We start from the raw sequence: 13,658 nt of genomic DNA on the forward strand, positions 1-13,658 counted from the left end.
AAGAGATTAAGAGCAGCTCAACGAAAAGTAATTTATTCCTCACCAGTACCTGACCTTAGTAGGGCCTTATGATTTCCGCAATCACGGACGGAATTGCGGAATTGGCCAATAGGCTATATGCACGCATAAGTTCCGCATTTGACACAAGAATGCTCGTTCATTTCCGGTTGTGGAGATTAAAGCGGAGAAAAACCGAGGAAACTGGGATTATGGCAGAGTCTTCAAAATTTACTGTCCTCCCGTCTTTGAAACGAAACGTACATACGTTTAGATGTAATTTTATATATAGTTATGTTTATTTAATATAATTTTAAAAAGAAGCATAAACACAACGAGTGGTGTCTGTTTTATCTGTTTTTGTGACTAATGTTTCTTTAGTATAACCATGGAGTATAAAATTCAATATAAATTCTCGGTATTGCATTGGACTCTACGATCGGCGGAAGTTATCGAGCATCCTTATGTCTTCACCGGAAATACCGCCGTGCATACAGCCCATTGACGTGGAATCTAGTGTTAATGTGGAATTTTACATATTTGGTTTGAAATTCTGCTTTTGTGTGGGAGTTACTCTAATCAATGATCAGCACTATCATTGCTAAAGCTCCATTCTTACAGATCATTAACTAAAAAAGTTGGTTTACGGTTTAGTTAGTTACCCTTTAATAAACACATCAAACTTACAAAACATTGAGTCAAACAAGTTCTGTAACTTTAAAAAAGGAATAAGCTACAACTTCTGTAAAAATGAATAGATGAAATATAAATAAAATAAAGTGTGCTCCTGTTTTACAGCTTTTCGATGATGTTCACGTCGCGTAATTACGTCACTTCATAACGTTCCCATGGCAATGGGGGAAATGGCTTCTCTTGTGTGAAGCAAACGCAACATTTCTGCTAATATATATGTGACTTTTTTGCAATGAAAATGCGAGGATTATGAAATCATACAAGCATATTTTGCACAGAAATCGGCAATTTATGCGTCAAAAGTGTGGCATATTTGAAAAAATGTGGCCCTCGCATGAACATGCGGCCTTTGGCTAATCATGCACTAAATTATGAGATCGCATAATCGCGTTTTTCTGGAGGGACTGACAAACAACATCCACAGTCAAAAACAGCCATTGTGTTTTATCTGTTTTGCACATTAACGCCTCTACAGAGATGCGCTGGAAAAACAGCACCTTCAAGGCATTTTTTACACTTTAATGTAGACAGTAGAGAGAGAGAGAGAGAGAGAGAGAGAGAGAGAGAGAGAGAGAGAGAGAGAGATGAAAATAATAATAAATACATTGAATTTAATTTCTCATGCTAATGGACAGTAAAACATGGAACAGCAGAGTGGAAAAAACAGTTAACTCACTTCTGCAGCCACTCGATGATCTTGTCTTTGCTCCGAAGTTGAGGAAGCGTGTACTTTTCCTCGCCCTTTTCAAAGTACTTCACTGTGGGAAAGCCTGAGATTTTAAAGCGCTCTCCGATGGACTTGTGAATGGTGGTATCCACTGCTGCCAAAGCACCTGGGCTCTAACCATATACATACATAAATAGAGAAAAAAAAAACACTATTTACTAAGTTTCAGCTTAAAAACAACACTACATGTTATCTAACAGCTGATTAATAAAAATACATAAATATCATAAAAAACATAGATAGTACATGATGTTGGACATTGTTGGTCCATATGTTTAAAAAAAAAACTTGTGCAAACTGATCATTTTCAATGTGATCGACGCGCCACACAATTTAGAGATGCTAATTTTTAATCCAAATCACTCTCTAAAAACTTTCCAGCAATTATGGAAATCATTAAGTTTCAAATGTCTACGCACAACTTAATTAAAATCATGAGGCTACATAATTTGAGAACAGAGCAAATTGTCACTTTAATACTGATTGTGATCTGTGGTTGAAGGGACCTCCTGTAGGTAAAGTAGATGAGATGCATAATTATTCAACAATTTCAAAAGCTCAGGAGAGGAGAGTGAGAATACAGCCATCAATTATCTCAAATTCAAGTTAAAAAGTTACATTTTAAAACCATTTTCTGTATATCTAAAGATAGAATATATGTCTGTGTCTTTATATCGAACTGATTTTAAAATGTTAGGGAAAGTTAACACGTTAATTCATGTGATTTGAAAACAACGACAACAAAAAACAATAATTTGATTTGGGTGCATTTCGAGAAATGATATCACATCTATTATTTTTTTTTTCTGCGAGTGGGATACAAAGACCACCACTGCATAAATATTAGGGCTGTCAAACGATTAATCACATCCAAAATAAAAGTTTGTGTTTACATAATATATGTGGGTGAACTGTGTATAATTATTTTATATATATAAATACACACACATGCATGTATATTTAAGAAAAAAAAATTATTTATATATAAAATATTCATATATAATATACAGTACATTATATATAAATCTATATACATGAAAATATTTATTAAATATATACAAGCATGTGTGTGTATATATATATATATATATATATATATATATATACTGTATATATATATATATATATATATATATATATATATAATTATACACAGTGCACCCACATATATTATGTAAACACAAACTTTTATTTTGAAAGTGATTAATCGAGATTAATCGTATATCAGCCCTAATATATATATATATATATATATATATACCATACAAATTGCAGAAAATTATATTTACACAAAGTCCAAATGTTATAGACAGATTTATGCTTTTACAGCCCCAGTTTAAACGCAATCAATTTGTGGAGACAACAAACTAGTCATTTAAATGAATTGACAGCACAACTTGGCACAGCTTTGTTCCTGCCATTATAGATGCAGAATGGATTGTCATTATGAATGTTTCCTCAGCTTAAACTTAATTAACTGCCTCTATTTGCAAACATCTGACAGTGGGATACCTTAAATCTATAATGAGAGCCTGAGACATTATCACAAACAAAGGATTTGTGTTTGAGTTGAGGCACCAACCCTGCAGGGGCCAAATAATCTATGGACAACTATTGGATCTGTGAGCCAATTAGAAGTGTATGCAAACCAAACTGTTTGACAAACAATACACAAACACTTCTCATTAAAGTAACGGAACTGCATTTCAACAACACACTTGAGAGATAAGCACGGCCGCTTCAATTTCTCCACCATCCACTTGCAAAATGTCATGTTCGCAACCCAGTCATACAGTATATGCACATTTAAACACCCTTATTCCAAACTCTCAGCGAGATGCAAAATCAAAACATTTTTCACAAGTGGACTCTCTCTTTAAACTGTGTGTATGGCCGAGAGCAAATGGAATGAGAAAAAATAAATGACTTCAGCTCTCTCAAGGGAGAAGATGTGAGGACTAGAGCATGCATTAGATAATGCATAACGTGTCGTTATTGAACTCTGGGAAGAGCATCACTCCGAGTAGCTCCAAGCTGAAGGCTAGAGGGACGGCACAGAGGAAAGGGGAAATGAGATAAATATTCCAACTCTAAGGCTCTGGTCTCTGCAGTTGGCCTGCAACTGTGGACTAGAGAGCAGAGCCAGCGCAGCGGACAGCCCTGGAAAATGAGAAACACACCACTCGCACAACATGGCCAGAGAAGATGTTTGTGAACTGTAATTGTCTCATGTTGAAACTTTAAAGCTTAATAAAAACCACCATATCATGGGAGGCCAGACATTTTGAATCGAAAGTTTGTTGAAAAGTAAAACATTATATTGGGATTTGCCACAGGGTGTTATTAAATTGTCTAGGATGATAGGAAATTACAATTGGCTTTTTCCAATCAAGTCAATTGGACACAGACTTTTTTACAAGGAAAGCCTCCGAGTAAAAAATGGCACATCTAGAACCATTTCATTAAGTACACAGGTGCTATCCTGCCTCTAAGTTCTCTCTTGCGAAGTCTAAGGATGTATGAGTTTTACAACAAGCAAATATGCCATCTCCATGTCAGAGAATTAGTATGAAGAAACTCACATCTGGGTCTTTGTTGAGGATCTCAGCAGCTTCATCATACTCTGGCTTCATCTTCTTACAGTGGCCACACCCTAAAGACCATCACAAGGAAGAAAAATGTTAACATTAGCACGCAACCAAAAAAAGTTTGAGAATCAAAAATGTTTCCACAAAATGTATACAGTAGGGCTGACACAGCTTCACTCTGCTTTCCAGATTGAGCACAAATTATGCAATTAATTGTAATTTTTTATTCTAATGACAGCATTCGTTTTTTAACAGTATGAAAAAATAAACAAACAAGCATGTAGTTCTGTGAAAGATTTTGTTTAACTAAACAAATGTAAGCTACAGTTCAAAAGTTTTTTATTCAGCAAGGATACATTAAATTAATCAAAAGCGACAGTAAAGATTTTTACATCAATGCAAAATTTGATTTCTGATTTCAAATCAGTGTCGTTCTTTTGAATGTTCTCTTCATTCAAGGAATCCTGAAAAACATGCATCACAATTTCCACAAAAATATTAATCTGCGTGTCAGAAAATCAAACCAGAGCGTATCAAACCATACCAGAATGATTTCTGAAGGATCATGTAATACTGAGTAATGGCTGCTAAAAAATTCAGGTTTGCCATCATAGGATTAAATTGCATTTTAAAATATTTAAAATATTAAATATCATATTAAATATAAAATATCAAAACATTTCGAGATTAAAAGTCGAAACGTTTCTAGAATGAAGTCGAAACGTTTCGAGAATTAAGTCAAAACATTTCGAGGTTGAAGTCGAAACATTTCGAGATTGAAGTCGAAACATTTTGAGATTAGTTGACACATTTCGAGATTGAAGTCGAAACAGTTTGAGAATGAAGTTGAAACACCTCGAAACCTTTCGACTTTGACCTCGAAACCTTTCGACTTTGACCTCGAAACCTATCGACTTTGACCTCGAAACCTTTCGACTTTGACCTCGAAACCTATCGACTTTGACCTCGAAACCTATCGACTTTGACCTCGAAACCTTTCGACTTTGACCTCGAAACCTTTCGACTTTGACCTCGAAACCTATCGACTTTGACCTCGAAACCTTTCGACTTTGACCTCGAAACCTTTCGACTTTGACCTCGAAACCTATCGACTTTGACCTCGAAACCTTTCGACTTTGACCTCGAATCCTTTCGACTTTGACCTCAAAACATTTCGACCCTGACTTCGAAACATTTCGACCTTGATCTCGAAACATTTCGACTCTCGAATTAGCTAGATTTATTTTTTCAGATTTTTTTTTTTTTTTCCGTTGCGGTTCAGGGCTTCTGTAGTTTATACATCAAAACATTTAGAAAACCCTGCTATAAATGATTAGCCACAGGTGGTTTGATGCCTGGCCTTCTTGGATTGATTAAAGAGGTTTGGCTCAAACTGGAAGACCAGCTAAACACTAACAAACCATCTTAGGCCGGTTTAAGCTGTTTTTTCTTCCAACAGGGCTGTCATACATAATTGACATAGCATGAAAACAGCAGAAACTCAATATCCATATGTGACTACAACATGAAATGATCAGAATCAGCATTCATCTGGAAAGAAATTATATTTCCCTTCCAAGTATTTAAAGATATTCCTTTCCAATTCTCCATCCGTTACATAATCAAAACAGCCTTTCCAGTAAACGTAAGCCAGAGCTGTCATGCTTGGATTTATTATGCATTTATTTACACTATGGGAATATGAAAAAATGTGATTTACAAATGTGTTTGCATTTTTGCTAAGAATGATGCAACAGTTTTTTTTTTTATTAATAGAAGTGATGCATGAAATTTGCACACTGAAGGAGGGTGTCGGTATCTATTGTGTCTCGTAGTTAATCAGATGCAGAAAAAAAGGGTAATTTTTTTCACCTAAATCAGCAGTGTCGATTATGTGTGTTGAGAGGAAAAACCGATGTTGTCATTGACATGATGATGACTCTGTGAATGTGAACCGAGGTTTGTGTCTAAACAAGGATATTGCATTTGGTCTAGCTGATGAGAATAGCATTCCGTACCTTCTCCATGTATTCATGTGGAGAGTTTGTAAATATACTACAGGATCAGTAGCAGATTGGTTTGATACACCCTGTACCGTACAGGAAATGAATATGTTCTATCAGAGGTGTTTGATCAAAAATGTATGAAACCTGAGAGCCATCTTCCTTCAAATCACTATAAAAGCAACCTCCCAAGAAACTGAAATACTACCGACATGCTCATATCAGCAAATCTGTGTTTGGCAGATTCATCTGAGAATAAAATTGATAGACAAAAACATCAGCAGCACACAAGTGCAATTCCACCATGATAAATATTTTTTTTGTCTGTCCTTGAACTTATAATAAGACTTAAAAAATGACTGGTAATGATCCTCATACAATAAAATATCCATGTACCATACAATGATTGTACATGACACTCCAATGTACTTCAAATAGTACTATGATTCTACCTTAGAATGTGTGCAAACTTGATTAACAACTTTTTTGCCAACATAATTCTAACAAGTGAGGATAGTTCACCCAAAAATTAAAACTATGTCATCATTTACACACCCTCATGTTGTTACAACCCTGTAGGATTTTCTTGCTCTTGTGGAACTCAAAAAAGTAGGGCTGTTAAACGATTAATCGCGATTAATCGCAACCAAAATAAAAAAGTGTGGGTGCACTGTGTATAATTATATATATATATATATATATATTCATATATAAATAAATAACACACACATGCTTGGCTTGCATATATTTAAGAAATATTTCCATGTATATACTGCACATAGATTTATATATAATTTATATTATATATAAATATAAATATTTTATATATAATTAAAATTTAGTTTTCTTAAATATACATGCATGTGTGTGTATTTATATATATACAAAATAATTATACACTGTGCACCCACATATATTATGTAAACACAAACTTTTATTTTGGATGCGATTAATCGCAATTAATCGTTTGACAGCCCTACAAAAAAGGTGGATGTCACTGGCTTCAATTGATCAGGAAGGAATGAAGTAATTCGGAATTAAGGAATTATGGAATGACAATTTGAATTTTTAAGTGCACTATCCCTTTAACTACCCCTAAATTTAAATGTCATTCAAGTCCCAAGCCCAGCCCTAAACCGAACCCTAACATCATATTGGTTGATAGACACAGTACATTCTTCTAGGAACAATAAAGATGATAATTGTAAAAATCAGTCCCCATGACCAGCAAGAGCCGTGTTGTGAATACTCACAGGGAGCGTAGAACATGACCAAGGCTGAAGGATGCTCCTGTAGGAACGTGTCAAAAGAATCATCGGTAAGATGGAAGACCGCTGAGCTGGACTCTGACCAGGGCACCTCTGGAGTTTTAGGCTGTGGAGGCTGAGGGCTACGCAACATAAACACAAGTAGTTAAAATCATTTCCATTAGTCAATATGTTTTTGTTGTCTCAAAGCCTATGTACATCATGACTCAGCTAATGACTAATGAGAGTCACCTAAGCTCTTAGTTGGACACTGCCAGTACACATCAGTACACTAAATCTGGTGGGGAACGGTCACACCCACATAGACTGAGCCTGTAATTCACATCTGTCTCCTGATGGGCGCTGTGCCCATACAAGAACAGTCCAAATGATTCCCTCGCAGAGTGCAAAGAGTCAAAAGCTTGGCTCTAGAAGTGCGTCAGCTGAACAAAGACTAGCCTGAGGGAGCTTTCAGTGGGTAAAATGCACTAAATGGTTGGGTTTGCAAACGTTTTTCCTTTTCTTCATTCAAAATTAAGTACACTGAATGGTTGGGTTTGCTAGAGTTGTCACTTTACTTTAAGGGAGGGCGATCTGACGATTTTGATCGATTTTGAAGACGGCCATGATCTGTTTTTCAAGCAAATCGTGGACATCACGATCTTTTATGTCCTCAAAATAATGTTAAAACAACAAAAATGACTGCCTAATAGATGGCTGTGCTGATTGGCCAAATTATATCAAGCGTCTTTCATGCCTGGTGACCATTTTGACAACTGAATCTATAATTTGATGCTGTGTTTCTAATTGCACAAAGAGAGAAATCCATAGGCTTGTTCCAGTCTGGATATTCTCTACATCTCAACATTGGGAAAATTTGTACATCTCAAGATTGTGATTCAGATCGTGGATTGTGATTATGTGTTATAGTATCGTAACTTCATTTTTTGGGAAGATTGCCCACCACCCCTACTTTACTACATTTGAAATTTAATTCTACAAGACAAGCCAGGGACATCTGCAAGTGTTTTGAGAGCAGGAAGTCACAATTGGAATCTCTTAACATGCACTTGTATTAGTCAATCAACTGCAGCTGTCTATGGGTATAGTTTATGTGATTGCAATAATGATTTTCTGTTTCTCAAAAACTATAGACCACCCACAGTCCCTACACTGGCTGACTCATGGGTATACAGCACACAAAATATAATAAGAGCAGACTGAAAACGCTAGTTTCAAACGAATTGGTTAGCAATATTTAATTGTGTTCATATACTTTTGTGTGTTTATAGTGTCAAATCCTTGAAATACTACTGTTCAGTTTAGGTTCAAAAGAAGTCTCTTATGCTCACCAGGCTGCATTTATTTGATCAAAAATACATTAAAAATATTGTGAAATATTATTACATATTAAAATATATTTGAAATAAAATGATTTAATATATTAGAAAATGTCATTTATTCCTGTGATGGCAAAGCTGAATTTCCAGCAGTCATCACTCCAGTTTCAGTGTCACATGATCCTTCAGAAATCGTTCGCCAAAACTTTTGAACTACTGTGTATTTTTCCATTCGCAAACCAGATTTCTTTTCATGCTGGAAATTATTTTATGATATTAAATTACACAACAATACAAAACAAGCTGTGGTTGGTCTTGTGACATATTGGTCAAACAGTCCAATTCGCCTTTTGCTAAGCCACGCTCTAGAATGTAGATTGACCAATCACAGTGCAGCCAAGAACGAGCTCCCACAGAGGTCGGACACTTTGGGTGCGTTCTATTATACCCAACGAACCAACTTGGCCCTTGGATTTGACGTCACGTCCACACTTCAAGCGTTCTATTATGTTTTGCATGTCCGAGTCGGAGAAAAAATGGACGCCACCCGGAAAGCTGTTATAATGGTAGCACTGGCCGAGTAACAGGCACTAACCTTAAAAAAAATATATTGTGACTACACCTTATCAAAACACAGCCATTTGAACTTGAAAATGTTCACTTTATTTAATGTTTTTCATGTTAATCTTCTGTTAGCAATGCTAGCAACGTTAGTAATTGCACTCACAACAACCGATTCCCATACCTACAGGGGACGTAGTAATACGAGTGATTATAATTGTCATTTAAACAAAGCGGTTCAAAAACAATGAAAACAATTCATTCTTACAAGTCACAGGGTGCAGCCATCTTGAATTCCGAAACGAAATTCTTGCTCGGTGTCCTCACGATTGTCCGACGTCCGAGAGGAGAAATCCGAGGAAAGGGGGCGTGTTGCTAGGCAACGTCTGTCGTCCGATTCGGATCTCCGAGACGGATGAATAATAGAACGCACCATTTTTCACAGTGCTCCATTGACTTTCAACACAGGTGTCTCATATTTTTGGTCTCGGCAGGCCATTACCATCGTAGTTTTATCAAAAATATGGTTAAACGTTGTGCCTCGGGCATTTGCAACACAGATACGCGTTTCCCAGAGAGGTTGGAGGGGGGTGTCCGTTTTTCCCCTTCCCAAAACCGAAGTCGTGTTTGGATTAAACTGTATGGACGTCCTGTCAGCTAAACCCCTCAAAGATCAACAAGCACATATTTTTTGCTTCTAACCTTACTGTGAATTTATACTAGTTAGACCGTTTTATAATGTTTTAGGTTGATTTCGGTTCTCATACCGGTTGTTGATACGCTAGCACACACTGCTAATAAATACAACGTTATACTCATGTAGTCCGTTTGCTTTGTAATAACGATTATAGAAGTGAATAGAGATCTACCCAGCTTTGCTAGAACAGTGTTGCTCCCTGATATTGTTAGTCCCAGCCTCCGTCTCGATTAGTTAGATATGCGGGGGTTCATTTTTTGACTGTGAATGGTAACCTTATGGTTTTTGCCTCTATTTGGATGCCTTGTTGTTTCATGTGTTTCACCTGTATGTCTTGAGTATAGCCTTCAAACGCATATTGCAGCCCCTTTTGCCTACTTCTGTCGGACACTTTATTTGCAGCTACATAAAAGTTTGATGACATTTCAGCAGGAAGAGCTGTTACAGCATAAGCCATGTTGATACCAAACCAGAGCCCAGATGAAGTTTGACGGACGTAGCAACAGTAACTAAGGGGGGGCGGGGCTTAGCCAAAGGTAAATTGTGAAGTTACTGACCAGAATAAGTGCATTGGCCAGACTAGACAACAATAAAAATGCTCAGGTTATACTAGGCTACAAACTAACTATTATTGTGCCTTGTTATAGCACTCAATTCAAAACTTTAACAATGTAAATATTGCTCAGTACACAACATGGATGTTCTGGAATATTAAACGTGATCTGGTTCTTGACCTGTAATATACAGCATCACAAAAATATGTTTTTTGTTGCTAGACAAAATATTGGAACACTGCATGACAGGATGATTCATGCAATTCATAAATGACATGTTGCATTGCATGCGCAGCTCTAGTGCAGTTAATCTCAGAGAAGTGTATACAGGCTGTCACTCTGTCAGTTTGATAGTTGGTTAAGAAACTGCAGAGAGCTTAAAGTCTCATCACATCTCTGTTAGGAGGCACAGAGGACTGTTTACGTCCAGTGTTTTACAGTGCACACCATTTATTTCACAACCTGGATAATGGTGGAGAACGTGGGCAGAAGTCTGAGATGTCACACTTCTTAAAAACATGTCGATTCTTTACAGCTTTTAAGATAGTAAAGCGTGTTAGAATGAATGAAGAGAGGCTGTGTGTTTTTGTTGAAAGCTGAAAAACAGTGCAGATTATTTATTGACTCACTTTTTCAACCAATCAGCGATGTCTTTGGAGGTGGCTCCATAATTCTCATAGTGATGCAAGAATTTCCCCTTCCTTTTTGGAAAAAGAACAAAAAAGGACAGAAAAAATCTTTGGTTAATCAAACTGGCTGAGGAAATCCAAACAAAAACACATCATTTTGCAAAAACAAAGCAAACTGTACAACATTTTCACCAATAGAGGGTGTGCACACATGACATCACCGTCAACCGAAGTGGGTCACCAACTGATGGGCAAAAAGATTGACTGGCAACATTGGTTTTGGCGTGAATGCCGCAAACACCCACAAAACACATCTAGAACAGGAAAGAGCTTTGCCATTGACTGTTCAAATAGATTTGACAAGAAATCTGATGTATTTTTCACAGACTGTCGAAAGCTACAGAAAAGAGAAGCAATGGTTCGCTGCAATTCAAAGAAACATCCCTGGCGTCAAAATTTGGCACATAAAAATGTCAGGAAACACGATTTCTGGCTGCATGTCAAAATCCATGGATCACTGGATCTTTGGTAAGTTGTAAGGAACACTATAGATTCCAACCTTTAGTTTAAACGGATAATTTGTTTTACCCGCATTTTCCCAGTTTCCCCTATTAAAGGGATAGTTCACTTTGAAATTAATTTTTGGTATGTTTTAGCTTATCCTCAAGGGCATCCAAGATGTAGATGTCTTTGTTTCCGCAGTATTTTCAATTTTGATATTTTTAGGTCAAACCGTTCTTGTCTGTCAGTCATATAAGGGAGGTATATGGGGTCCACCTCAAAGATCATGGTCAGAGAAGTCCAAATTAAACACGATGACTCGTAAATGTAAGTACACATTGATGGCCTAAGACACGAAACGAGCGGTTTGTGTGAGAAAACAAACAGTATTTATATCGTTTTTACCTCTTGTAACCACAGCCACGTCCAAGTGATCAGAAGGCACAGGCGCTTCGGTCTGAGCAAGCGGTTGCAAAAAAAACCCCAAAAAACTATATAAATACTGTTTGTTTTCTCACACAAACCGCTCGTTTTGTGTCTTAGGCCATCAATGTGTACTTACATTTACGAGACATTAAATCATTTATAATTTGGACTTCTCTGTGCATGCTCTTTGAGGAGGACCCCATTTACCTGCATTATATGACTGACAGACAACAATGGTTTGACCTAAAATATCAAAATTGAAAATACTGTGGAAACAAAGACACCTACATTTTGGATGCCATTGAGGTAAGCTAAAACACATAAAACATTTATTTCAAAGTGAACGATCCCTTTAAAGCCAGCCATGTTGCATGTTTTTTGAGAGGCTGCTTACATTTAGCTCCTCCTCAGGTGTACAGTAAATGTAATTTGTGACTAATGGATGGAGCTACAATATCCAACCACACCCTAACCCTACCCACAACTATATCCTTCAACCCCATTAGACATCCAGAGAGATGAGCTGATGTCAACGTCATTGCAGCGAATACCACTTGGGCTTTTTTGTCATTCAGTGGGGCTGCGTCTTCTGGCAGGAAAGTGATGTAAATGCACACCCTTCTTTTAAGGGGGTAAGTTTGTAAGATCAATAACTCCAGACCAATCCAGGCAGATCGTGTCCTATCACGATCCCATTACTTCCTGTCCTCTCTCTACAGTCTGTATAAAAATATGGCCAGAAGTTTGTAAAATAGAAAGTTTGATTTTTAAGCTGTTAGCATTGATTTACAAAAAGAAAACAGTTCAAATCTTGCCTTCTTTCAAAAAAAGGACATCCTAAGTGGGAGAAGTCAATATTTATTAGCACTTATTTTCTTACCATAAATTGCAGTAGACAGCTTAGGATGTTTGTACAAAAAAGACGCAAGGCATCCAAGACCACTGCTCGCTTTTTGCCATCCAAAATAAACATTTTAAATGAGCGTTTGACTCAAAGCTAATTAAGCCATTTGGCCCAGGGCTCTTAGCATAATCAAAGAGCTCAGCAAGCAGTCTTTGTGCTCTTACTAATCCATACAACCACAAGCAGATCATGAATGTACACAGAAATGCTCTTGAATGTGGAAGAATGGTTCAAACATCAGAAACTCATGTTTTATCTGCCATCATCTGCTCCCGTTCCGTGACTCAGAATAATCTGCAGCAAGTGAGAGCTTAGCGGAGACGCTGCCGGTGAACTGGCATTTGTAACTGTCACTAATCAGTTAGGATCCACATTGCTGTGACAACCCAAACAAAGATATATAATAATAAAGTGGAAAACCCATGTCCATCAAACGGAATTATCACTTAAGTGTCAGACTAAATCTGGAGTCTGAAAAACATTTTGCCTTCCATTTTTAAATTCCAAGGGAACTCAAAACCTTACTTAATGTAGATCTGTTTGCAACCAGCATGTGACATATACAGCAGAAATAAAATAAAATTAATTATTTCAGTAATGCATTATATAATCTATCTATCTATCTATCTATCTATCTATCTATCTATCTATCTATCTATCTATCTATCTATCTATCTATCTATCTATCTATCTATCTATCTATCTATCTATCTATCTATATATCTATCTATATATATATATATAAATGCATTACTGAAATATCAACAGATTCGAAAGAGCAGTGCTGAGGT

General features: G+C 36.7%; 1 protein-coding gene across 1 annotated transcript in view; it reads right to left on the reverse strand.

Moving 5' to 3' along the window:
• Positions 1-13,658, reverse strand: part of pdia5 (protein disulfide isomerase family A, member 5) — a 74,038-nt gene that overhangs the window by 27,012 nt on the left and 33,368 nt on the right. The window contains exons 10-13 of the mRNA XM_039683020.2: positions 11,037-11,108; positions 7,262-7,398; positions 4,000-4,070; positions 1,367-1,530 (exon numbers count right to left, since the gene is read on the reverse strand). Coding sequence (XP_039538954.2) covers positions 1,367-1,530; positions 4,000-4,070; positions 7,262-7,398; positions 11,037-11,108 — 444 coding nt within the window. The remainder of the gene's footprint in view (positions 1-1,366; positions 1,531-3,999; positions 4,071-7,261; positions 7,399-11,036; positions 11,109-13,658) is intronic.

This window comes from Pimephales promelas, chromosome 7 (assembly GCF_988280905.1).
Source record: "Pimephales promelas chromosome 7, fPimPro1.hap1.1, whole genome shotgun sequence".
Classification (NCBI taxonomy): domain Eukaryota; kingdom Metazoa; phylum Chordata; class Actinopteri; order Cypriniformes; family Leuciscidae; genus Pimephales; species Pimephales promelas.